The sequence below is a fragment of the Sciurus vulgaris genome, assembly GCF_902686455.1.
Source record: "Sciurus vulgaris genome assembly, chromosome: 5".
Classification (NCBI taxonomy): Eukaryota; Metazoa; Chordata; class Mammalia; order Rodentia; family Sciuridae; genus Sciurus; species Sciurus vulgaris.
In genome coordinates, this window is record NC_136465.1 from 107506994 (window position 1) to 107534916 (window position 27923).

General features: G+C 38.0%; 1 protein-coding gene across 2 annotated transcripts in view; it reads right to left on the reverse strand.

Annotated features, from left to right (window-relative positions):
- Positions 1–27923, reverse strand: part of NELL2 (neural EGFL like 2) — a 433796-nt gene that overhangs the window by 141072 nt on the left and 264801 nt on the right. For both annotated transcript variants that reach the window (XM_079139564.1, XM_079139563.1), the window contains exon 14: positions 20454–20579. In XM_079139564.1, the coding sequence (XP_078995690.1) occupies positions 20454–20579 (126 nt within the window). The remainder of the gene's footprint in view (positions 1–20453; positions 20580–27923) is intronic.

A 27923-nucleotide genomic window follows, 5' to 3' on the forward strand; every position in this document is an offset into this window, starting at 1 on the left:
GTGCAAGAAGATTAACAATATCATTCTAATTCTTTGTTGAGACAATCTTGGAATAACACATTTGGGTCATTTTGTTAAAGTAAAAGAAAAACCAAAGTAAAATTGGCTTGGTTTTTTACAGATCAATAAACATGAGTAAGAAGCTGGCAGCTCCTTGTGTGACACGTAACTGAGTTTAATTCTGTATAACATATCTTAGATAAATTCTAAGCAAAGTAACTAAGAAATGAAGAAGAGCTGTGGCAACCACAACCTAGTATTGAAAAGGTACCCTAACCTTCTAAACTTGTCCTCAAATAGAATAGGCAAGTATTGCAAGTGGATATGGCAAAGTAGGGATCATCTTCACTTAATGAAGTTTTGGCTTTCTTGTGAACAGCTATTTGTTAATTTTCTGAAGGAACTAGTAAACAAGAAATAAATATACTAATCCTATATTAGAAAAATGTGTACATACATACCACTATACTCTCCTCAACACATTGTTTTATTCTCTAAAACTCTGATGTGCTTTCATGCTCTCAGTAGCTGATATTTGTTGAATGAATTAGTGAATCTAAATGCCTGCTGATACTCATTTATCAAACAACCTCAGGAACCATTCTGGATATCCAGCGATGGATAAAGCAGAAACAATAGACTTCATTCCTGCTGCTCTTGTGGAGTATACAGGAGCTAGGGAAAGACAGGCAATGAGAAAAAACAAACAAAACACAACTAAAACAAAAGGAAGTTTTGTGTTTTTGAAGGAAACATAGTAGACTAAGTGTGTGAAGAAGAAGCTATGTAGATAGAATGAGCAGGAAAGGCAATCTTTAAGTAAAAACATAAAGGATGGAAAATAGTTAACTACACAAAAGCAGGAGGAACTCTCCTTTTCAAGTAAAAGGCACAGAATATGGGAAATTCCTGAGAAAGAAGAGGTTTGAGAATTCTTCTGGAAATGAGTAGCTAGGGAGACCAAATACAAGAAGCAAAACAGTGGAATGAGGCAAGGTGGAGGAGAGATAGGAAGGAAATACATTACAGGTTTGTAAAGGGGAGTCACTAAATGGGAATAAACAAGGGAATAACATGGACTTAAAGGCAATGTCTGCCTTTAAATTATGACTCTTGTTGCTGAGTACAGAGCAGACTGGAAATAGCAATAGCCAAATGTGACAAAAATATGGTGACTTAGTGTTGTATAACAAGAAGGAGACTGAAATCAGGGTCTGGATTTGAGCTCTTTATTTTGATAACTAAAAGCATAACTAGATGCACTGAGTGTGTGAGGTGGGGTGAAGGATAAAGGATGACCTCAATGCCTGTGGCTTCAGCAAATGGGTGGTAGATAATGCAAAAATGAGTAAGATTGGAAGTAAAATGTTTTCTTATTGTGAATTCCAATTTTCTCCTTGGGTATAATAATCCCTTTTATAGTTCAATAATAGAATTTCATGGATATCTGGCTAACCTTAAGCTATTTTACAGCCATTGTTGTGGCACTTCAAACACCTAATACTTATAATCCTTACAAACAGCTGTAAAGTGGGTATAATTTCTCCATTTTACCAAAGGAGAGTCTCAGAGCAGTTTAGTAACTGAATGAGTTTTCCAGTTAGTAAGGATTATGTATGCTTACATACCCTGCACTTCCTAACTCCTGGCCAATGTATATTCAGCATTTCATACTCTTTTTTGCCCTTATTTTACATCCATCATTTATATTTTAAAAAGCAAATGACCACAGAACATTGCTTACAATTCTGTTTGGTAATCAGTTCATTTTGTCTTGTATTAATTTTAGTGGAATGATAACTTAATATATTTCTATTTCACTTAATGAATGAATTCCCAAAGCTTTAGCTCTTATTTATATTTGTATCATCCCTAACATCAAGCATATGTCTTTCAAATACCATTTTACAAACATTTTTAAAAACCCCTTAATAGACACTGCAGTAAATTGTGCATGTTTGTGTATATATATACATGTGTGTGTGTATATATATACTATATATGTGTATATATAAAAACTCATCTAATCCTTACACAGAATATGAAGTAATTATTTTTATTTCCATTTCTATTTTATAGAAGAAGACATGGAGGCACTGAGTTAAGCAACTTGCCAAAGGTCATACAGCTAATAAGTTGCATAGGCAGAATTCAAAATCAGGTCAAAATTTACAAATCTGTGATGTTACATAAACTTTTAAAGCTTCAGTTCCTTCATATGTGAATTTGCAATAATAATAGTACTGATTAAAAGGAGAGTTAATAAGATAAAATGAGAAAGTAAAAATAAAGGGTTTACATTGTGTCCAAGACATAGTAAGCATGAACAACTCAGCTCTTTTATTAGCATGGTGTCTTATATTAAAGTGCACAAGAATTCAATATTTAATGAGTGCTTGGCTTCAAGAATTCTGGTGAAGAGGACATACCAAAGTGCAAGAGTACATCGTCATTCTAGTCCCCTAGAAGGAATTCAAGGCAGACAGAAACAAAGAACAATAGAGAGAAATGCCAGAGTGGGCAGCAGGGTCCCTTACACAATTATATCTAGGACTGGCACTGATATATAGCCTAATGGACGTGAACTTGAGGATGTTGAGACTCAAGAGTCTATGATCATGACTACATTCTAGGGATGGTTTTGCATCACCTAAAATACATGAAGAAGAGAGTAGTGAAATGTTCTTTCCTCTCTTTGTTTGAATAAGGGATCCTCCACTTATACAATCTGAGAACTTAGGCAAGTTACTCAACATCTCAGAGACTCAGCTTTTTCATTTATTCAACAGAGATATTTGTTTCATGATGATGAAAAAGACATAAATCCTGTCTTCAAATAACATAATTTAATGGGGGAAGACAGATGTGTAAACAACAATTCAAATATTTAATTAAGAACCAAAGAAATGCAGATGAAGAAATCTATCAAAATGCCACCCTGTGACTATCAGGATGAATACTACATGCACTTTTTTCATTGGCTGCTGAATTAACTTGCACTTTCTAATGTGAAGATCTAAAGATATTTCATATAGGTGGGAACATTTTTACTAAGCCATGGAGGTGAGGAGTATTTCAGTAAGTGAGGAGAAAGGTAGAGAAAGTTGTCTGGTAATTGAAAACCAAATTAGCAAAAACATTCCCAAGAAGGATATAGTAAAACCTGCCATAATGGATTAACTGAGGTCTAAAAACCCAGTTGATTAAAATAAAGATAGCGATGTTCTAAGGTTAAAGAAACTCTTTCAGTTGGCTCTCCAGTTACTATGTGACACATTATATGGTTGGAAGGCAAGGGGACAGTTTAGGCAATATCACTATTCAGTTTTCTTCACTGAGACTGGAGGGGAGCAGGGAAGACTACTACATGACTGGAAGTGACCACATTCGTTTTTTCCCCCTTATATTTGTTATATAAGACAGCAGAATGCATTTTGATTCATAGTATACAAATGGAGTACAGCTTTTCATTTCTCTGATTGTACATGACGTAGAGTCACACCATTTGGGTAATCATCATGTACATAGGATAATGATGTATGTCTCATTCTACCATCTTTCCTACCCCTGCTCCCTCCCTTCCCCTCATTTCCCTCTATACAATCCCAAAGTCCCTCCATTCTTCCCTTAATCCCTCCCATCCTCCTTCCCCCATTATGTATCAGTATTCACTTATCAGAGAAAACATTTGGCCTTTGGTTTTTGAGATTGGCTTATCTCGCTTAGTATGATATTCTCCAACTCCTTCCATTTGCCTGCAAATGCCACAGTTTTATTCTTCTTTATTACTGAGTTATATTCCATTGTGTATTTAAAGAAACACACCAGTTTCTTTATCCATTCACCTATTGAAGGGCATCTAAGTTGGTTCCACAATCTAGCTATTTTGAATTGAGCTGCTATAAACATCGATGTGATTGTGTTACTGTTATGGTTTGGATACTAGGTATACCCCAAAAGCTCACAAGTGAGAAAATGCAAGAAGGTTCAGAGGAGAAATGATTGGGTTTTAAGAGTCTTAATCCAATAAGGAATTTAATCCCCTGATAGGGATTAACTGAATGGTGACTGAAGACGCAGGGTGTGGCTGGAGGAGATTGGAATTAGGGCATGGGTTTGGGGTATATATTGTGCATCTGTAGAGTGGAGACTCTCTCTTTCTCTCTGCTTCCTGATGATGCAAGCTGCTTCCCTCTGCCATGCCCTTCTGCCATGATGTTCTGCCTCAATTCTTCTGGTCAGATTTTTAATTACAGCAGGAAAATAGCTGACTAAAACAGAAATAGGTACCTAGAAGTGGGATCTGGCTGTGACTAACCTGACCATGTGCTTCAGATGATTTTGGAGCTTTTTGGAATTGGTGGGAAGAATTTTGAGATGTATAGCAGTGCAATCTGAAAATGTTTTATATTGCTGTAAGCAGAGATTAATGGTCAGTTGTGGTGGGAGCTCAGAAAACCAGGATGGTGACAGGACAATGATTAGTGAAGACCCAATTCAAGGGGGTTCAGAAAAGGAGGATTTCACTGGAATTTGGAGTAGGGGCCATTCATGTTATATTCTGGTTGAGAAGCTGTCTGAATTTTGCCCATGTCCTGAGACTTTCCGTGAGACTGATTTTAGAAGCAATGGACTTCTTAATCTGGAGGAAGAAATGTCTAGGCAGCAAAGCATTCAGACAGTGGCATGGATATTCTTAGTGGCTTTTAGCCAAATTTATTGTGATAATCAGAAGCAGAAGGCAGAGCATACAGATTTTAAATATGTGGATTTGAAAGGCAGGAATAAAAATAGGGTTGAGGAAGTTACTGCCACTAAAGGAATACTAAAGACTATGCCTAGAGACAATGAGATGGCTTGAGGGCATCTCTGGAGCTGGCAAGACCACACCCATCTCCAGTTCAAGGGAATAAAGGTGAAAATTCTCTTGAGAAGGGACCAGTGGGTCACCCTTCCTACATAAGGGGGTCTAGGAAGGTGTTTCAACATAGTCAGCCACCCAGACCCTCAGAGGCTGCTTGTAGCAAGGGTTCCTAGAGGTCTGGCAACTGTTTGAGATGGTGGCAGACCTTGTCATGAATCACATGGTGCTGAGTATGCAGGAATGCAGGAGGCTAGAGTTAGGGGATCATGGAAGATTCCATCAAGATTTCAAAAGAAGGCCTTGGAAGCCAGGCAAAATGCAGCTGGGTTGGAATCCCTGCGGTTGCCCCCTGAGAAGCCAAAGTGTGAAGATGTAAGGAGGAAGCTGAAGCTGCAGTAGAAACTTCGAGATTAAGAAATGGCAGTAATGTGGGACATTGTCCTAGGAAAGCTGCAGGAATCCTGCAGAGACAAGCCAAAAGGAAGGCCACTTGGGCTATGAACAACAAGGCCACAGAGGCAGAGCTACACAGCCCTTTGGAGAGAACATCACAATGTCATGTGTCCCAAATGCTGGACATGGAGCTATAGGACCTGTTTGTTCAGCTGGATTTCAGTATTGTTTGGGTCTCATCCCTTCTTTCTATGCCTCTATTTTTATAAATAAAAATGTTTACTCAGTACCTTTATATGTTGGATATTTGTAAATTCCTTTTAATTTTTCAGGAGTTCACAGTGCGAGATTGCCTTGAGCTTCAAAGACTTTGGACTTGAACTTTGAGGAATTTGGAACTGTTGAAATTATGGGGACTGTAAGAAATGGACTAAATATATTTTGTATTGTCAGATGAGTCTGAGTTTTGGGGGGCCAGGGGCAGAATGTTATGGTTTGGATATGAGGTATACTCCAAGAGCTCACATGTGAGACAATGCCAAGAAGGTTCAGAGGAGAAATGATTGCGTTGTAAGTCTTAACTCAATCAGTGATCTAATCCCTGATAGGAATTAATTGAGTGGTAAGTGAAGAGGTAGGGTATGGCTGGAGGAGATTAGCTTTGGGGTATATATTTTGTATCTGTAGAGTGGAGACTCGGAGTGTCTCTCTCTCTTTCTCTCTCTCTCTCTCTCTCTCTCTCTCTCTCTCTGCTTTCTGATGATGCAAGCTGCTTCCCTCTGTCACGCTCTTCTGCCATGATGTTCTGCCTTACCTCAATCCCCGAGGAACAGAGCTGGCCTTCTATGGACTAAGATCTCTGAAACTGTGAGTCCTTAAATAAACTTTTCTTCCTTTAAAATTGCTTTGGTCAGATTTTTAATCATAGCAGTGAAAAAGCTGACTAAAACAGTTACTGTAGTATGCTGATTTTAAGTCCTTTGGGTATAGGCCAAGGAGTGGGATAGCTGGGTCAAATGGTGGGTCCATTCCCAGTTTTCTAAGGAATCTCCATGCTGCTTTCCAGAGTGGCTACACCAATCTGCAACCCCATCAGCAATGTATGAGTGTACTTTTTCCCCCACATCCTCACCAACAGCTATTACTGCTTGTATTCTTTTTTTTATTCTTGATAATAGCCATTCTAATTGGAGCGAGATGAAATCTTAGGGTAGTTTTGATTTGCATTTCTCTTATTACTAGAGATGTTGAACAATTTTTCATACATTTGTTGATCAATTGTATATCTTCTGCAAAGCATGACCACATTCTTTGGAAGAAGTGGGCAGAAGCAAGATGGGGAGGTTCTAGGGATAAACGTGGTTGACAAATTAGAACATTGAAAACTTTTCCTACTAGAAGACTTCTGGTTCTGCCTTCTCTTGAATCCCTGCAAATTAAGATGCTTTGAATTTAACTACTAAAGTATCAACAGATCATGATCCAGTCACTTCCTACTCCCCTGAATCCATCCAAAGCTAAGTCATTTAGTTCACCCCAATTTCAGAATGGGGGCTACAGACAGTTACATAACCATTTGCATTACAACATGGTACTTTATCAAGTTCTAATATAATAGTCTTCCAAAGCAGAAGATTGTGGTTTGTAGAAGGACACAGAAGCTGTAGAAAGACAAGAAACTAGAAATCCAAACTTCTCTAAGGTGTGTGAGTTTTATTCTGTAAGCAAGGAAAAGTCACTTAAGTTTCTAGAGAGGGAAATGACTATGCCGCATAAGAAGATAAACCCAGTGATGCAGTTGAGATCATAACGAAGAGGTAAAAATTATAGATTATTTGATAGTAGAATAACCAAATTGCCTAGATAGAAAGCAATGAAGATTTGAACTGAGATAGTGGCAATGAGAATAATAATAATGCAATCTTATAATTTCATAATGCTTTGAAAGATGTTCAGCCAGCATTCTTTAGATATATTTTTACCACAGAACCTCACACCAACATTCCTGCCTTCCTTCTCTTCTCTTCTCTTCTCTTCTCTTCTCTTCTCTTCTCTTCTCTTCTCTCCTCTTCTCGTCTCTTCTCTTCTCTTTTCTTCTTTCTCTTCTCTTCTCTTCTGTTGTTCTTCCTTGTCCTCCCTTTATTTCTTTCTCATTTCCTTCCTTCCTTCCTTTCTTCCATCTCCTGCATCTGAATCATCGCTCTGTTTAGAAAGCATTATCAGGTGCCCCTCCCACTATGGAAGCGAAGAGAGGCAAATTAGTTTCTCTTCTTCCACTTGGCAAATACATGGCCTTGCAACATAAATTAAGACAATTACGAATTCTTCCCAGGACTTTTGAATGTCAAGTGGATGACTGGAAGACAAATGAGACCTTTGGAATTCATTTTCATTATGTGAGCCCCCAAACAGCTTCCTCTAGTGGCCCCCAGTGGCAGCATCTGACATGCTCTATGATTTCCCCATCCTGAGAAGATTGTTAGAGCTTCAAAGTCTGCAGATATGCTTTCGTCTTTGTACATTTTCTCAAATTTTGTGTGTATTCTTTGAGCCACCTACATCTTTTCAGGAAATCTCTTTAAGCTTAAGGCAGCCAGAGTTTCCTTATTATTTGCAACTAAAAGCTTTGATTATATATATACAAACAAACAAATTATATTTCCCTCTGTTTGATAATAAGAAACAGATTCACAGAGACTGAGAGTTGCCTGTAATCACAAAGGCAGTTGGAGGCCTGTATACAGGGCTGTTTCCACTTTGGTATCAGTTGCTTATGATTGGACGCATCAAATTCTGCATAGAAATGTGGAAAGAGTAACTGCTAAAGGCACAAAATGTACAAAGAGAAACTGAATAAAATCGAAAGCATCATTAATATTGCCAAACTAAAGCCCAAAGCCCCAGGCTTAACTCCACTTGCAAAGGACTTACAAACAGTAATATATCATCTTTCACTGATTAACTCACAGTGAAATCTTTCAAACTGAATCTAGATCATGTAGTCCTTTGAATGATTATTTTCAGTTTCTTGTAATAACTTGATTCTCCTTACAAGCCATGACTGCTACTTCCTTTTGAAAGATATTTTATCTATCTTATATTTCTCAAAGAACAGAGTGGCTGTTATAGACTGGAGGTTTGTGAGCCTCCCCTCAACCCTCAATGTATATGTTGAAGCCCTACCTCCCAATATGGTGTATTTGGAGATAAAGCATTTGAAGAAGTAATTAAGGTTAAAAGAAGTCATAAGAGTGGAGCCCTGATCCATCATTATGGTGTCCTTATAAAAGAGACACCAGGGAATGCATTCTTTCTCTCTCTCCCTCTCTTCCTCTTTGTGTTCACCCACCAAAGAAAGGCTATGTGAAGAGACAGGGAGAAGGCATTTATTTGCAAGTCAGGAAGAGAGTCCTCATCAAAATCAAATCAGCCAAAACATTGATCTTGGACTTCTAGTCTCCAGATAAGTATGAAAATAAACTTGTCATTGGTATTTTGTTATGATAGCCCAAACTAATATACTGATCATTAAAAAACAAAATATCCAGTATTCAATAGTTTCACTTTCATAGATCTTTTCTAGTTTATAACAACTTTTATGTGTTTCTTGGTCTAAATAATTTGCCCTGCCATAAACTTGGAAAAGAATTAAATTTCTAGGAGTTTTAAAAATTGACCAACTAACAGATACTACGATATAATGGCATATACATTCTGTGTGTAACTTTTGTATTTGCAAGAAAAACTAATAAGGATGAATTCAAAATTTGTTAAAGTGTCTGTTGATTCTTCTGGGGTTCATTTCAACAGGACTTGGGGATTTATTAAGGGCATGACTCATAGACAAGCCAAACCTCTGATGTTTCCATATTAAAATTGCCATGGCTTAAGAGGATATTATTAATAATCACTTAATAGTACAAACCGTAGGTTACAAACTAAAAATGCTCCAATTCATGTAACACAGAGATAAAGTAGTAGATGAAAACTGCTATAAGAATTCAGGTATTTATTTGAACCTTACCTTTCTGGACTTGCTCAGCATCAGTGGCTGGAAATGGGGACTGTGGTAAACTGAGAAAACTTCTTTTAGAATGCTGTTACTACATCAGCTTTTCTTAATAGCTGAAGTATAGCAGTGCAGAACCAGAAATAATAGAGAACAGTCTGATAAAATCTTTTGAACATGTAAGTTTTGATTCATTAAAATACCCCAAAAGCCAAATAAATCCCCAACTAGAGCCAATTGTGCCCATGGGTCAATAACTTGTGGCTTAGATACAGCTTTGCTGACTTGTGGCCTTCCTGAATCAAAAGATAATTCTCAACAACCCAACATGACAGCAATGAGCCCCCAATAAAAAATAACTGCACAAATTTTTATAGTAGTTTCAGATTATTGTCTGTCAATACCCTTCATGTTATTAAGTTCAAAATCTTAGTTAAAATGGGACCTATAAGAACAATACTACATCATAATATAATTTCCTATGTTTAGGGTAGAGGTATAGTCTATTTCTATGTGATTTTTGTATTCTTGATGTTTACCAGAAGCAGACCAGTAAAATGTTTTAAATAATTAGCACCCTAACTTTTACAGCAAAACCAAATATAAAAAAATCAACTTAATCATTAAAGTGAAAAATTTGAGAATAAATATAAATTATGTCTCCCTCTCTTTAAGAGATTGTTCCCTCTAACTCTCCCTAAAACATCCAACTTATTCCAGAATTACTGGTTTTCCTTAATAATTAGAAAATAAATGAGAACTGAAAATCATTTTTAAACAGAATTTGGGTCATTCAGCAGTGCTATCTTATAATAATAGTATATAAGTTGGCTACTGGGGTCATAAATTATTCTAAGTTCAGTATATTGAAACAACATACATTGTCCTACAGTTCCAGAGTTCTAAAATCTGACATTGATCTACCAGGCCTCTGGTGTCCACAGGGCTGCTTTCCTTCCTAGAGATTCCAGGAATGAGTCTGCTTCCTTGCTTTGTTTATATTTTTTGCTTTTTGCCCCCTTGTCATCTTCAAAGCCACTAATGCTGCTTTCCTCTGATGGCTCTTCCATAGTCATATATCCCTCTGACAACAGTCAGAAAATGTTCTTCCCTTTTAAGGACTCATGTGATTATACAGGGCTCACCTGGATAATCCCTCCAGATAATCTGTCATTTCAAAGGTCTTAATCTCAATCAGATCTGAAAACTCCCTTTTGCCATGTAAGGTCATAGATTCATAGGTTCTCTATCACAAGGAATTAGAATTTAAACATCTTTGGAGGGACATATTCTTCCTACCACAAATAGCAACAATAATAACAATTATTAACTTACTGAATGCTTTTTATATCCCAGCTGTCTTGCTAATTACTTGGCATGCTTCATCTCATTTAATTGTACAAACAACATAAAATGTATATAATACTTCATTCTAAAAATGAGGGATCTGAGGCTAAGGGATTACTTAAATTGCTCAAGATCACATATAGTACATAGTAGAGCAAAGACAAATCTAAGAAGCCTGAGTAAGCTATATTACCCATGAGCTAAAATGTCACAAAATTCTCATGGAGAAAATGGGCCAGAAAGGAGGTTATACTTTGATTTGGATGAACTAATGAGAGGCTCTATGGGCCTTTTAGCCATTTCCTGCCTTGGTTTTTAGCTGTCGTTGTATTCTACCACATTTAATGGACATGTACATGCAAATTTATTTCTTTAAATGCCTGAGGTAGTAATTTAATGATTATGACTTTGTTCTAGAAAAATTCTAAAATCAGTTCTCATTAAGCCACACTGAAAATTTGTTTTCACAGAGCTCCAAGAATAACAACAAAGTGTTCTGTCTTCTTTGAAATAAAATACCCTATCACCTTGATTCTAGGCCTGTATTGATTGTTAGAAGTCTCCTCGAGTTCATAAACAACTTTCAGCAACAAAGAATAAAAGAACAAAAGACAAAAAAAAAAATAAAGCATTAACACTTCTATATGCACGTCTTAATTTTAGAATGTGCAGACTAATGTTTTAGAAACCATAAAATATGTCTTAAGATTTTCCACGAGAATTTCTGGCTTTATCTCTTACAATTCTACTCACAATAAACTTGTTATTATATAACCCATACTTTTGTACCTACCCCTCCTATTTCTTAAACTGCTTTCTTTCACTTCTTTCACTTCATCCAGTTCTAAAATATCTGTTCATCTTTAAAAACCTTAATTTCAATGTCATTTAGTTGGTAATGTCTATCCAGGATGCAGCCAATTCACTTACTGCCCGCTCTGGGTTCCCCACAACTCTCTGCAAGTGTCTTTGTTACAGATTACACCCCATTGTACTGTAATCATTTACGTTATCTCTACCTATTAAGTAGTATAATAACCCTAACATGCTCACCCATATCAAAGCTCTAGTATAAAGAAAAGTGAAAGAAGTTTCTTATGTGTATTCTACAGTCATTCTCGCAGTGTTTACATAACGTATTTTTTTAAATTTATTGTTTTATTAAAATATATTTTTACTACTCTCTTACTCTTCAATTTGGTGCTGCTTATTCACACTTGGTTGAACTGGGTTATTTATCTATATATAATATTCCTATAATAGTCCATGTTTTTAGAAGTCTGCCTTTCAGATGGTCCTTATTGATCTCTATCTCCTGATATTCCTGACTTTGTGTATACCCCTACCCTTTAATGTTAGTTAGATTTGCTTCTAATCAACAGACATAGCAAAGGTAATAGGACGTGAGTTCTGTGGTTAGATTACAAAAGATGGCAATTTCCACCCTGCTAGCATGCTGTCTCTCTTCATCCCTGTGATGAAGCAACATGCCATATTAGAAAGGCCCCATGGCAAGGTGATAAAAGCAATCTACTGTCAACTGACAGTAAGCAACTACATCAGTCAACAGTCACACAGGTGAATTTGGAAATAAATCCTTCTCTGGTCCTAGCAACCCCATGATTACAACCTCATGAAGAACCCTAAAGCTGAACACCCCCACTATGCCATGCCCAGATTTCAACCCATGGACATTTTGAAAGCTAATAAATGCTTTTCATTTTAAGTTGCTATGTCAGGTATATTTGTTATGCAGCAGTAGATAACTATTATAATGATATTCCCTTTGATGAAATAACTTTACTGAAGCAGTAGGAAACCTTTTAAATAGTATCAAAAATTATATGAAGAAAGTATCAATCATTAAAATAAGAGGCAACAAACAGTCAGCAAAAGCACTATCCAAGTTGTCAGTGGGGCTCTGCCTCTTGCCAGTAAAAGCACACAGGAGAGACAAGGCTCCTGACTTGGGAGAAAAACAGCCTCAGATTCCAAAACCATGATCTGTCATGGATATGCCATTGCAGAGGCACTTGGGCTAGAAAGGAAAGGAGAGCAGTAAGACAGGCAATGTCACCAGGAGGTTACACATCTCTGCAAGATTAGATCAGCAACAGAACAGGAAGATGTACCCTATTACATGGAGCACAGAACAGTGAGAAGGCACAAGGTAGGTCAAATCTTCATCCAGTTGATATGTCAAAGCCAACAATCAAGAAAGGAAATGAAAGGCATCTGTTGAGCTTCGACTTCAGCAATCCTGTCCTCCACAGGTGTCTGTTGCTAAGACACCGCTATTATTATACTCCTGGCATGTATAATCTTTTTATTCCCCTATGTGAGATTTCATTTCTATGCTTTTCACATAAAAATCTCAAAATAAAACTCAAATAATACATCCATTTGGGACAAAGGTGAATTAGGGTTTACTGACTAACCAAGTCAAGTAGGTGAGGTTTGCTAATGAGGCAGCTCCCATGCTCTCAGTGTGAAGGTGAGCTTGCATAGAGTTGGGCCATTGTGACCTCATAACGCTTGGTGCTCTAAAGATCAAACTATGACCAGAGGGGCTAGAGGTCGAACCTGGATACAACAGCTGCACTGCCATGCTGCATAAAGGCTCTGACAAGCCTGGGAACTGCTACATTGGAGCTGCTGTGCTCCCCCCACTCACTGACAGATTTAGAGAGCACAGACTCCTTTCCAAGCTTTTCATCTTTCAAAAGGCAATTCGCCTCCCTAAGCCTTTGAGCCTGTTCCTTTTTGAGCTTGCTGTTAATTGTATGCATGCACATATGTGTTTCAGAAAGGAGATAAGCACATTGCCTTGGCCTTCTCACTAGCTGTGCAGACACATCTCACTTCTGTTCTCTGCAAGTTTTCTAAATGTGGCCTGAAGTTCCCTAAACATTAACCCTTCGTGGTAACTACAGCACACACTCTTCTAGAAATGTATCTCATATTATTTTTTTTAGAAATAGCTTTTCATCATTAATTCTTTGAGTACTGAGGCTTGGCATTTCATTTACTTTTGTGATCATGTTTATATTTTCAAATTACTCAATAATACTACACAGTGTAATAAAATGTAATTACAGGAGATGGCTGAGATATCTTTTAGCTTTAAGGGGTATACTCTGAATTATGAAAGCTAAAGTCTGATATTCACATTTTCTATAAAGGCTGACATATACCACCATTTTATTACAGTTTACAATGCTGATTCCAGAGAATAAATGTAAAGTAGTTGTTCACAAAAATATAAGTCCTTCCTGATAGTCATGGCAACTAGTGAACAGATGGCAGGATTGTCTGATTGTTGACTGGGATTCCTTAGAAAAAATATCTACATAAAAGAAGCTGGGCTCATAAAAGCTGCCCTGCTTGAGAACTGACAAGAGGCCCTGATTCTTGAGAGGTCCTATTCTCTACTGTGGCAGATTAGTATCTCAGTAGCTGCCTAGATGTACCACAATATCTGCAGTAGGGCCCTGAACACATGCATCCAGTCCCAGCATTTTAAATCTAAAGCTCATCCTAAAGAACAATGGGAAACTCTCTGTCCCAGGAAGTAAAACAAACCCTGCTGAGGAATACATTTTTCTCCCTTTGGGAGAAGTGCTATTCTGTCACACCAATATTTCCCTTTCTTTTATTAAGCCCTATTCACAGGTATGCAGTAACTACAGTTGGATAAACAACAGTTGAAACCATTGCTCCAAGAAAGCTATCTATTTTATGAAAATTAATGATTCAATTTAAAAGTAACCAGAGAAAGTACCCAGCTGGAAGGATCCCAGAAATACAAGGCATTTCTTAAAGAGGATAGCTTATCTAATCACAAGAGTACCAATGATAATAAAGGTAGCTAACATTTATTAAACATTTCTTCTGTGCTAGGAATTTTATAAACGATAGAGTACCCAAGGCATTTACAACTGAAATAACCTTGTATATTTTCAACATATTGTGAAAGGTGATATCCTATTATTTTCACTTCCTGCTCTTTATTATTGTTCTCTATATCTGTGTTCCTTCTTGTGGCTCCCTGTCCTCTGTGTCCTTGCCTCCAGTATTCTCACTTCCTTTACCATTTGTATATCAGTAATTATCATGGTACACACACAGTGAATTATTTGTCTTCTTTTGTACTTGTGACTTAGATCCCTCAAGAGTTATTTTTAAATAGCTGATAATAAAGTTATTGTCCATTCATAAAAAAATTGCTAACATAAATATAAATCATTTTTGGAAGAAGGCAGAATAAAAATAATGTTATTTCTGCCTTTCCAAAATATTATTTCTTCAAAGCATTTAAATACTTTAATGTCTCTCAAAAGTAGTATTTCTTTAAACACTGTAAACATTAAAGTTCTCTAGCATTTGATAACAGACTTTAAAGAAACACACCACAGCTATTTGAGGAAGGTACATGCATGGCTTACAACTGGCTTAAAATCTTTGCTCCAGTTTCCCAACAGTAAATCATTTCTGTAACTTTCTGTACCTGAGAATAGCATCCAAGACTCTTACAGATGCTAGAATGTCAACAGTAATAAAGCAAAGTGAGGAAAACTTTATATCATCATAAAATTCATCATTCTCTCTATATACTCAGCAAATTAAACAAGTCTGACAAACAGAATGCTAATGAAAAATTTTAAAAATATCAGTTATACTGACCACATTAGAGAAAATGAAGTGACCACAATAAGATAATAAAATGTAAGTATTAGGCGTATTCGATGCTATAAAATGTTAAGTACTTTCAGAAATAAAACTCCTTGGGTAACACTGGAGGAGGTTCTTCTTTTAACAATAAAAAAAAAAAATCAAGTATCTAGTAGAATTCCTTGTGCTTAGACACTTTATGAACTTCCTCTGATATGTGACATAGACCAAAGATAGCATCAGAAGGCACTGGTATAACCAAGTACCAAAAGTCAGCAAAAGCATTATGAGGAAGCATCTGGAAAGCATAATTTGAGGGAATTCTAAGAAATCTTCTGTGCCCCTGCTGAGTCCTGCAATTTCACCACTTGAGAACCACTCTCCCACATGATGCTAGGATGAGGTTTCTGCTAGGAAAAAGAGGAGGGGAGAATTTATTGGGGAGTTGGGCTTGTTGAGAAGGACCTTATTTGTGACCAAAGGACAATAAAACAATACTGGGTACCATAAGGAGTGAGAGAAGATATTAATCCCTATTCAGATAAAGCTAATTTGTCTGAGACCAGAGATATTCAAAAATAATGTGTACATCATACAATTTTGATTGGGCAACTCTAAAGTAGGATTTCTCAACTCTGATACTGTACATTCTGGGTAATGTAATTCTTTGTTGTGGGGGCTCTCCTATATAAGATGAAGATTACTGACTCATTCGAAAAACAATCAGAGGAAACTTCCTATTTGGAAGGGTCCCAGGGAAATAAGTCATTCCCTAGAAAGGACAGGTGAAGAAAAATATTACAGGACGTTTAGCAGCATCACTGACCTCTACTTACCAGAGGCCAGGAGTAACCCACCCCTCACAACAACAACAACTATTGTGATGAACAAAATTGTCTCCAGACATTGTCACAGAAATTCTGGCAAGTGAGGAGGCAAAATCATTCTGTTTGACCATCATTGCCCTAAAAGTCTAATTTACATACTGAACTAGGTGGAATTATTTCCCATCTCTTTTACCCAGACCTCATTCCTATTCTCCTGTCACTACTCTAAAGAACTGCACAACAGTAGGAAGATGACAAGCAAGGCAGCACAAAGGAAGAATCAGAACAACTTCTTTTTTTGTTGTTTTTTTTGTAATAATCAGAACAGAAAGAGGTATCAGGAAGATCTGAAATGACTGCCTTTGCTCAAATGTTTATTCTTTGGTAATTCCAGGAGTTTTTATTCCATCTTTGTTTCCTGAGATGTTTTATTCATTGTCCATTACATAAGACCAGTTCCAGGAAGATATGACCAATAGGACTCAAGAAGATTTAATCAATTTGATTAATGTTTATGTAAGTGAACCAAGAAAGCCATTATTAGATAAGTAATCAAGAAATGTTCCTAGCATAATTAAGTTATTATTGCAAAGATCCTAAAGAATGGATTTAAAATGCCTGAGCTCATGTAAACCAAATCTTCCCCCCTCTAACATTTCCTTTGTCTTTTCTCTCCTCTTTCCCCCACTTCCTTCTTTTCCTTCCCTCATTTCTCTCTCTCTCTCTCTCTCTCTCTCGCTCTCTCTCTCTCTTTCTCTGTCTCTCTCTCTCTATCTCTCTCCCTTTCCTTGTAGGTACACTCAGTCTTTCTTCTTAAGATCAGGAAAGGATGTGAGAAGGAGAGAAAACATGAAATGTTAATTAGAAAAAATAATAGTAACCTCATTAGAAGGAAATTATGTTAATGGCTTTATGAAAAGTATAAACTGCCACACCCTTTGTGCAAATGGTATAACTGAGTTAATGCTGTAACTTTGTAATAATTAGAAGCTCAGAATATGATGCAGCATATTTCTTCTACTAACTTCTGATTTAGGATTGTTATTATGAGATCTGCAGGGGAAAAATTCCTCAAGGAGTTGCAATGATCTATAAGAAAGGCAGCTTAATTACTGAAGCTTATAAATTGAATAATGTATTTCTACCTAAAATATGAGTCTTTTCCCTTTATTTATTTTTGTATGAATGCCAATTAGACAAATGGTGATAATTGTAAAAGCTAAGACTAAGAAGATATATGTGCAGGCCCACTTCACCTCTTACTAACTGTACGAATATGGGTAAATCTCCCTGAGGTTCAATATCCTAATGTAAGTTAGGGATTAGACTAGAGTTTTAAGAATTCTTCTCTCCCAAATCTTATGATCATTGAGAAAAACAAATCTAAATGATCTCAAATAAAGAAAAAGGTGCAATTTTACCAACTATGGAAGGTAATTACTCTGCATCATATATCATTTATACACCAGCACTATAAGGTTATAAAAGCAAGGAAAAAAAGACTTTTTATTGATCAAAGATCCTAACTATTAATTATTGTGTTGGTTTTATACATTTCTTTAAGTTAAAACATCTATGATTAATTTTCATTTGGGATAAGCAACTTTGAGAATCTAGAGGGTATACTGTTGAGAGTGTCAGTTGTGTTATGGTAGAAGACTCTTCGACAGGAAAGAGGGACAGGAATACAGAAATGAAATGCATCTATAGCTCCAAGCAACAATAAAATAAAAGATAGGAAAAATTCAGAATTCGACCACAAACAACAGGGAATGCTTGTACAGTGGTGTCTTGACATTTATTTTGGACTGTCTTTTGCTGCAAGTATGTAATATATGGATATTGTTACTAAAATTTAGAAAAAAAAAATCTCAATTTTTATTAGAGAAATGAAGTGTGACTTTGGCCTTACGGGAGCCCTTAAAAGGAAAAGCCTAGGTGCCATCAGGCGCAAGGCAAACCCCCATCTGAGGAGCCAAGTCTTTGACTCTTTGGTATAGACAGGCTCTAACAATGTGTGGGAGGATGGAGGTGGAGGACTCACCTAACAAAGAAAAATTTTGACAATGCTCACCTGACTCTGCAATAAAATAAAACACAAACATATTCCCTAGGAAATTCAACTTTGGTGTATAGATATGAAATTTAAGAGCAAGGGAACTCTCCTCTTTAAGGGGAGGCATAGAAATAATGGTGCTAGTTGGAAATGCTAGTGCCTCATTAAGGAAAAACATTCCCCATCATCTGCCAGATTTTGAAATCCTTGGCTCTGGCTCCTAAGGCACAAAAACTACAGTCTGAATAGCTTTTCTTGAAATTATTTTAGCCTTCCTCTGCATTCCTACCAAAGAATACTTCATTTATATTGTTAGATACCTTGAAATCCTACAGGGAAATTCACCCTAAGTAGTCAAAAACAGCAATTGGTGGGATTTTATTTGGAAGGGGATGTGATGAGAGAGGCAAAACCCAAAGTTCAAAAAGATTCTCTGTCATGTACTAAAGTTAAACTGTTGAATTTACTATAATTGGATTTACATCCAACAGATAGACTCAGAATAAAAATGAACCTCTTAAAAATATTCTGCCCTGGAGAAACACTCTCCATTCAACACAAAGCCAAATTATGTGATACATCTTCTTCTTACTTAAAATCTTGAATAATCTTTTAAGAGTACAAGAAAAGCAACAAGAATCACTAGGAAGTATAAATATGTACAAGGCTTTTCAAGTCTGTAATGCCAAAAAATCAGTAGACTTCTTAGAAATGTGCTCTCTTATTTTTAACAAGCACATCTTGAAATATCACTTTCTACCATATACAGCAGTTTTATCTTAGTTTCTTGTTAACCATTAAATTGTAACTCAGACTTTTCAATATTATCAATATTACAATAAATTGTGCATTATATCCTCCATGTATTTATTCTGACATTTTTAAAAATTTTACTCTTATGTTGAAAACCATCTCTCTAGTCCTCTTTCAAGATAGTATGCCACTCATTGTTATTAAATTTTGTCCAAATAATAAGTGTGAAATTGTTCCAAATCTTTGGAATGAACTGGCCCAAAAGTAGGAATTTATAAATTGATTTACATCACTATAAAAATATTTTCTACCTGTAAGATATTGTTGTATTGCCTCATAGATTGGTAAGTCTCTTCTCATTATTTTTTATTTCTATCATTTTGTTTTTATATAAAGACTATTTTTGAATTTGAAGGAATATCCTTCTTCTTGCTCTGATAAGGACAATATTAATTAGTATATATTATCAACATTATAATGAAGACATAGAAATCACAGCTAATAAAAACACAAAAAGTGATGCTTTACTTTAAATTTATATTTTTACTAGGGAGTTGTTTAAAGATTCTCTTGGAAACTCTAGGAATTATTTTATAACAGCCATCTGATAAAGATTATAAAATTGGAAATAGAACAAAAAATGGCAAGAATAACATTTAAGGTTCTTTCCAGTTTTATGATCCTATGCATCTTATATATTAATTTTATGATTCTTCTACTTCAAAAGTAGAAAATCCAAAGGAATGTCCTATTTCATACCCACATTTTCTCAAATCCTATAGTTGTCAAGCTGGTTTTCTAACACAATTTGTTTTCATTTTCTACACATAATAACCCATGGAATATGAAGAGAATGGGTATTATCCTAGAACCAGTTTTACACATTATTAATACTCAGGATATGCCTGAGCACTCTGGATGGCACTAAATGGAGTGGTATTTCATGAAACAAAAATAAGGAAAACTTCTTCAATGCAGTGCTCAACTGCACTTCTTCAAGTGTAAAGAAGCTCAAATGTCTTCCATAACCCCATTTCCTAGAAATCCAAGCATCTATTTCTGAAAAACATTATAATCCTTTATTTAAAAATCAGAGGGCGAGATGGAGATGGAGTTCAGTTGTAGAATACTTGCCTAGCATGTACAGGCCACAGGTTTGAGCCCCAGCACTTCAAGAAAATAAATACAACCCTAAGAAACTACTGTAATATAAAGGAAAGTATCATTTAAGTGTTGATTCTCAGATTGGCCTTAGTAACTCATCCAAAATTTGAACCTAAATACTATTTAGATATAAATTTAGTATAATATTGATTTGGTTCTTTAGTTAGTCTAATAAGGAATCTAAAACTTATCTAGAGCAAGCAGGTATTCCTGTCTTTCAAACAGATTCAGAATCAACCACTAAACCATGAACATATGATTTTCCTTAGTATTTATGGCATATCTACCAAAAACTTAAAATTAAAAGAATCTTTTAAAAATAAACCAAAGGTACAGAAATATTTTATTTCCTAAATAGCCACCATTTACCTGTACATGAATAATCATCAATTCTGATATATCCAGTTTTGCAGATGCACATGAAAGAACCTGGGGTGTTGACACACATGGTATTCTCACGACAATAGTGGCGCCCTTCAGCACACTCATCAATGTCTGTGAAGAAAAAGTTGGGCAGAGTCAACAGTGGCTAATATTGTAGGATTTCGCTAAGATTTTCTTTGATGAGGAGAGAAACTGTTACTAATTGGATAGCATTTTTAAAAAGCATTCAAAATATCTTCTTTAATGAAAATATTGGATGTTCCAATGGCAGAGACCATATGAATTTTTCTGACAGCTCCTGCTGCAGTTTCAAATAGGTCTATTTCAACTTGCATCATTCTAAATATCTTTTGAAAATTTGAGTGCAATTATTTACATGTGTTTGATAAAAATGAATCAGGTAGTATAGTTGGGGTACCTTAGAATTTTCAATCATTGAATCCACCATGTATTATTTTTGATTCACTGGCTATTCTGTACACTTAGGGACACCATGAAAGAGGTAAATCATTCACCCTACACAATGGAAATTTAATGAATTCACTTAAAGATATGAAGTCAGTAACATGTAGTTTATTCAGAGATACAAGGAGGTATTTATAGCTACTATAGTGAGTTTTGGAACAGAGATGAAACTATAATAAACAGATATAATATAGATGAGAAATTATAGTAAAAATAAGATAGGATATTGAAGACTAATAGTAATTCACACACCAAGTTTTGAGTATTAAAATTTACAGATTCTAAGCTATAATATACAGTAGTACTAATTGAAGAATGCCAGTTTTGACAATAAACTGTCCCAATTTTAGAGCACCTCTCTACATGGAACATAAAGCAGTTTGCAGATATTTTTTCATCATATAATACTCTTTATGAAGGGTTTTAATGGACTGACCACACAATATAATTCTCCTCTAAAAGGAGACTTTCTCAAATTCTTGTGATAAATCCACAATGTAGAATTAACCTCATTTGTACACCAAAAAATTGAACAACTATGGGGGAACCCACCACTATAGGGGTCATATTATTCCTATAATCCCCACTATATTCCCAGTCTTGAGAGTGCTAAAGGAAGTAATTGACACACTGGCAGTAATCTATATTTTAGACTACAGACTTCTTTGTAGTCATCTGTGCTAATTATTTTAGAAATGGAAAAACTGAGGCCTAGAGAAACTCAATTTTTCCATTCAAATCCCACAGTCAATATAATAAATTCCAAACTTTATCTTCTCATACAGAGCTCTCTGCAGATTGGCCTCTGCTTTTCCAGCTTTATATCCTATGCCTTTCCTTTCTTTTTTCTTGGTATTCTGGCCACACTGTTCTTCTTATCATTCTCTGGTCATGCTACTTCATACCTTTCATGCATACTTTTGCATATGCTGTTCTCTGTGCTTTTCTCTCCCTGACACTACTCCAGGAGATCTGAATTCACCTTTTTTTCTACTTCAGCATCCCTCTTATGAAAATATCACTAGTGAATTACAATGCTCCCTATGTGGTTCTCTTTGGGAACGTCATGCTTCCATTATAGATGCTTCAATTATATTTGATCAATTTTTAAGGTGTATTCTTCAAGGGTAGGAATTACCTAATACTGGATTTCTTATTTCTGTTTTTAATTTTGACTATCTAGTTCATTCATCTGGGATGCTTTTTAAAAACATTAGCTCTTTTTTTCCACATTTTTTATTGTTGCATTATAGTTCTACATATTGATGGGATTTGTTATTAACATATTCCAAAATGCACACAATATAACAATATAATTTGCCCAGTATCACTCCCCAGCATTTCCCTGCTCCCTCCTTGCCTTCCACCCCTTGGTCCCTTTTCTCTACTAATCTCCCTTTGATTTTTAGGAGCTTCAGCCTCACATTTCTTTTCTTTTTTCCTCTCTAGTTTCTACATATGAGTGAAAACACAGGACCCTTAACCATCTGAGTTTGACTTATTTTGATTAATATGATGATCTGTAGCTCTATCCATTTTCTGTAAGTGTCATAATTTCACTTTTCTTTATGGCTGAATAAAGCTCCATTCTGTATATATACCAAGTTCTCTTTATCCATTCATCCATCATGGACACATAGGCGGTTCTAGAGTTTGGCTGCTGTGAAATGTGCTGCTATAAACCTGCATATGTATGCCACTGCAGTAAGATAATTTCAATTCTTCAGGGTAAATACTGAAAAGTGGTATAGCTAGGTCATATGGTGGTTCCACTCCTAGTCTTTTGAGGAACCTCCATACTGATTTACATAGTGGTAGTACTAATTTACAGTCTCACCTTCACTTTTCCCCACATCCTCTTCAACATTTATTATTATTTGTATCCTTGATAATAGCCATTTTGACTGGTGTAAGATGAACAGTTTTGATTTGTAGTTTGATTTGCATTTCCCTAATCTGTTGTCCATTTGTAATTTTTTTTTTAAAGAAGTGACTGTTTAGTTTTGATTTGCATTTCCCTAATCTGTTGTCCATTTGTATTTTTTTTTTTTTTAAAGAAGTGACTGTTTAGTTCATTTGCCCATTTATCAATTGGGTTATTTGATTTTTTTGGTGTAGTTTTTGAGCTCTTTATATATTATAGATATTAATCTTCTGTCAGAAGATGCTTTTTAAAAACATTGTTTCTTAAGTAGAAAAACAATTATAAAATTTATATGAAACCACAAAAATTCCTGGATAGTCAATGCCATCTTAAGCAAAAAGAACAATGCTGAAAGCATTACATTATCTGATGTCAAAACACAGGACAGGACTTTCCTAAGCAGCCCAGCTCCCTCCTGCGGGAAGCGCCTTTCTAAGCTAGCTTCTCGGAGCAGACCGCCCAATAAGAGCCTTTCTACACAGAGCCAGCCAAAAGTCCCCAAGCCAGCGGAGACCTCCAACCTGCAAGCAGCCTCTGGGACCAGGGCAGGGCAGCCAGAGACCTCTGCAGGCGGCCCTGCCCCTCTCTGGCCGCAGGCTTTTTCCACTGGGCGATCCAAGATGGCAGACTAGAGGGTGACTGCATCTCCAGTCGCTCCAGAACCCAGGATTCAAAAAGGGAAGGCATTGAGAGACTCGGACTAAAATAGAGCCACGGGGTGAGTCTCCCCCACCCGGTGAAGTTTGGCCCAGCGGCAGGCCCGGAATAGGGCGGCTTATTAGAGTAGGGCAGGACAGATAGAGTCTCCCCCAGGCAGCCCTGAGCACTCTGGCAGTGGGCTCCTCCCACAGGGCCAGATTCTCCAGCTTTGCAGAGCAGGCCCCCCAGTGAGAGCCCTTGTGCACAGAACCAGCTTCAAGTCCCTGAGCCTGTGCGAGGCGAGCTCCACCCGCCCACAGGTTGCTTCAGAGACCAGGAAGGGCAGCCAGGGACTTCCCCAAGCAGCCCGGATACCTCCTGCAGGAAGCGCCTTTCTAGGCTAGCTTCTCGGAGCTGACCGCCCAGTGAGAGCCTTTCTACACAGAGCCAGCCACAAGTCCCCAAGCCAGCAGAGACCTCCGACCCACAAGCAGTCTCTGGGACCAGGTCAGGGCAGCCAGAGATCTCTCCAGGTCTCTCTCTATGGTACCAGTAGCGGGCTAGGGGCAGCTTTCTTCGGAAGCACTGCATTATAAAGTTACTCCAAGACTTCAGACTACTGAAGGCTGGAAGGTGATACACTAGAGATCTACAGGGACACTATAAGCAAATAGAGGAAATCTGCAATATCACAGAGTCCCACTTACATCTGACCAATATGAGAAAACAAGGGAAGAAAATGTCCCAAACAAACCTAGATAGTATATCAATAAAACCCAATGACAGTACAGCAGAAGAAATGTCAGAAAGGAAATTCAGAATGTACATAATTAAAACAATCAGGGAAGCAAACGAGGAGATGAAAGAGCAAATGCAGGCATTGAAGGAGGAGATGAAACAGCAAATGCAGGCATTAAATGATCACACCAATCGACAATTAAAAGAGCAAATACGGGAAGCAAGAGATAACTTCAAAAGAGTTAGACATACTGAAATAAAGCACACAGAAGGAGTTTCAAGATGGCGGCCTAGAGGGTGGCTGCATTTCATGTTGCTCCAGGACTCAGGATTCAAAAGAGGAGATATTGAGACACTTGGGACCAACTCAAAGCAGCCGGGTGAGTCTCTCCCATTGGGGAGGCGTCCCGGATGGGACGGTGGTCCCGGAACGCAGGAAACTTTGTGAAGTAGAGCTGCCGGTGAGACGCCCCTCCCCCCACTGGAGCAGTGAACTCGGACAACTAGGTGCGCCGAAAAGGAGGCCGCTCGGCACAGCACTGGGACTCGGAGCAACCACTGGGGCTCCGGCGGCTGCCCAGGGGAGGAGTGGTGAGGAGAGCTGTGTGGACTCAGGACACCGGGGCCTGCCCTGAGGAAGAGGAGGAGGAGCGTGGCCACTTGGATTCGGAGTGAATGCACCAGAGCTACAGGCGGTTGCCAGAAGAGAAGCTCCGTGGCGAGCTGTTTGGACTCAGAACGACGCTTCTGAACCCCGGGGCCTGCCCTGAGGACGAGGACGAGGAAGAGGAACGCGGCCACTTGGATTCGGGGTGACTACACCAGAGCTTCAGGCGGTTGCCAGAGGAGAGGCTGCGTGGCGAGCTGTTTGGACTCAGACCACTTCTGAACCCCGGGGCCTGCCCGGAGGAGGAGGAGAAGCGCGGCGGGTCCTTTGGACTCGCAGTGACTGCATTAGCGCTCCAGGCGGCTGCTCAGAGGAGAAGGCGAGTGGTGAGTTGTTTGGACTTAAAGTGGCAGCGCCTGAACACAGGGGGGCTGCCTGGAGGAGGAGCGTGGTGGGTCGCTTGGTCTTGAGTGGCCGCACCAAGAGCTCCGGGCGGTTGCCCATAGGACCCGTGCTGCGGGTCAAGTGGACTCAGAGCCACTCAGAGCGACCGCTTCTGAACACCCCGGGGGTTATCTGGAGAAGGAGGAGGAACGGGGAGGGTCACTTCGACTCGGAGTGATTGATTGCCCAGGGCTACGGGTGGTTGGTGGGAGGAGGAGGCATGCAGTGAGTTTCTTGGACTCCTAGTGACCGCACCGGAATACTAGGCGGCTGTCTGGAGGAAGAGGCCTGTGGCGGGTCTCTGGGACTCAGAGAGATTGTACGGGGCCCCAGGTGGCTGCTCAGAGGAGGGACCGCATAGCCAAGCAATAAGGGGCAGAGCAGGGTCCCAGGATCTAGGAGGCTTCTGGGTGGAAGAGCCGCACAGAGACAGGCTTAGGGCGGAGCGAAGGTTCCAGGCCTGCGGGCATATTCTCTGAGGAGGGGCAGCCTAAGGAGATTCATCTGCGAAGGGTGAGGCTCCCAGGCCCAGGAGGTAGGGCCGGGCCCCTGAGAACTTTGCAGAGGAAGGCAGCCCAGCCCAGGCGGTAGCTGTAATTGAGGGGAACCTCTAGGAGGGTACTGACCAGGGAGACCTCCCCACCGGGTGAGTCTTCCCTGCCGGGTGAGGTTTCCCCACAAGGACGGTAAAACCAGAGACTCAGGCCCAAACAGGCCTTGCCTCAGCCCGCAGCCTAGGTCCCCTTTGGATGACCATTGGTCAACAAGTGGAGGCACCTCTGCCCACTAGCAGGGATTATACCCCACCTGAAGGCCACCACTCCTAGAGAGGCAGCTTCCTTGTGGAGCTCCGCATTATCAACTTCCTCCAAGACTTCAGCCTACTGAAGGCTAAGGGGGGATATATATAGAAATCTTCAGGGACATTGTAAGTCAATAGAGGAAATCTGCAATATCTCAGCGGTCAACTGATACCTGAACAATATGAGAAAACAAGGAAAGAAAATGCTGCAAACAAATCTAGATGTTACATCAATAAAACCCAATGACAGCATGGCAGAAGAAATGACAGAAAAGGAGTTCAGAATGTACATAATTAAAATGATCAGAGAAGCAAACGATGAGATGAAAGAGCAAATGCAAGCATTGAATGATTGCACCAATCGACAGTTAAAAGAGCAAATACAGGAAGCAAAAGATCATTTCAATAAAGAGTTAGAGATATTGAAAAAAAACCAAACAGAAATCCTTGACATGAAAGAAACAATAAACCAAATTAAGAACTCCATAGAAAGCATATCCAATAGGATAGAACACCTGGAAGACAGAACCTCAGACATTGAAGACAAAATATTTAACCTTGAAAACAAAGTTGAACAAACAGAGAAGATGGTAAGAAATCATGAACAGAATCTCCAAGAACTATGGGATATCATGAAAAGGCCAAATTTAAGAATTATTGGGATTGAGGAAGGCCTAGAGAAACAAGCCAAAGGAATGAACAATTTATTCAATGAAATAATATCAGAAAATTTCCCAAATCTGAAGAATGAAATGGAAAATCAAGTTCAAGAGGCTTACAGGACTCCAAATACACAAAATTACAACAGACCCACACCAAGGCAGATTATAATGAAAATACCTAACATACAAAATAAAGACAGAATTTTAAAAGCTGTGAGAGAAAAGAACCAAATTACATTCAGGGGGAAACCAACACGGATATCAGCAGACTTTTCAATCCAGACCCTAAAAGCTAGAAGGGCCTGGAACAACATTTTTCAAGCCCTGAAAGAAAATGGATGCCAACCAAGAATCTTATACCCAGCAAAACTTACCTTCAAATTTGACGATGAAATAAAATCCTTCCATGATAAACAAAAGCTAAAAGAATTTACAAAAAGAAAGCCAGCATTACAGAACATTCTCAGCAAAATATTCCATGAGGAAGAGATGAAAAACAAAGCAGCAAATCAGCAAAGGGAGGAATTATCCTAAAGGAATTGTCAAATAAAGGAGGAAACAAGTTGTGTCAAAGAAATAAATAAATAAAATTTAAAAAAAGAACCAAATGACCTGGAAACCAAATCATATCTCTATAATAACCCTGAATGTTAATGGCCTGAATTCATCAATCAAAAGACATAGACTGGCAGATTGGATTAAAAAGAAAGACCCAACAATATGTTGCCTGCAAGAGACTCACCTCATAGAAAAAGATACCCATAGATTAAAGGTGAAAGGATGGGGAAAAACATACCATGCACATGGACTCAGCAAAAAAGCTGGAGTATCCATCCTCATTTCCGATAGTGTGGACTTCAAGCCAAAGTTAGTCAGAAGGGATAAAGAAGGTCATTTCATACCGCTTAAGGGAAGCATGAATCAGCAAGATATAACAATCATAAACATCTATGCCCCAAACAGTGGCTCATCCATGTACGTCAAACAAATCCTTCTCAATTTCAGAAACCAAATAGACCATAACACAATAATACTAGGTGATTTTAACACGCCTCTCTCACCACTGGACAGATCTTCCAGACAAAAATTGAACAAAGAAACCATAGATCTCAATAACACAATCAATAATTTAGACTTAACGGACATTTATAGAATATACCATCCAACCAAGAGC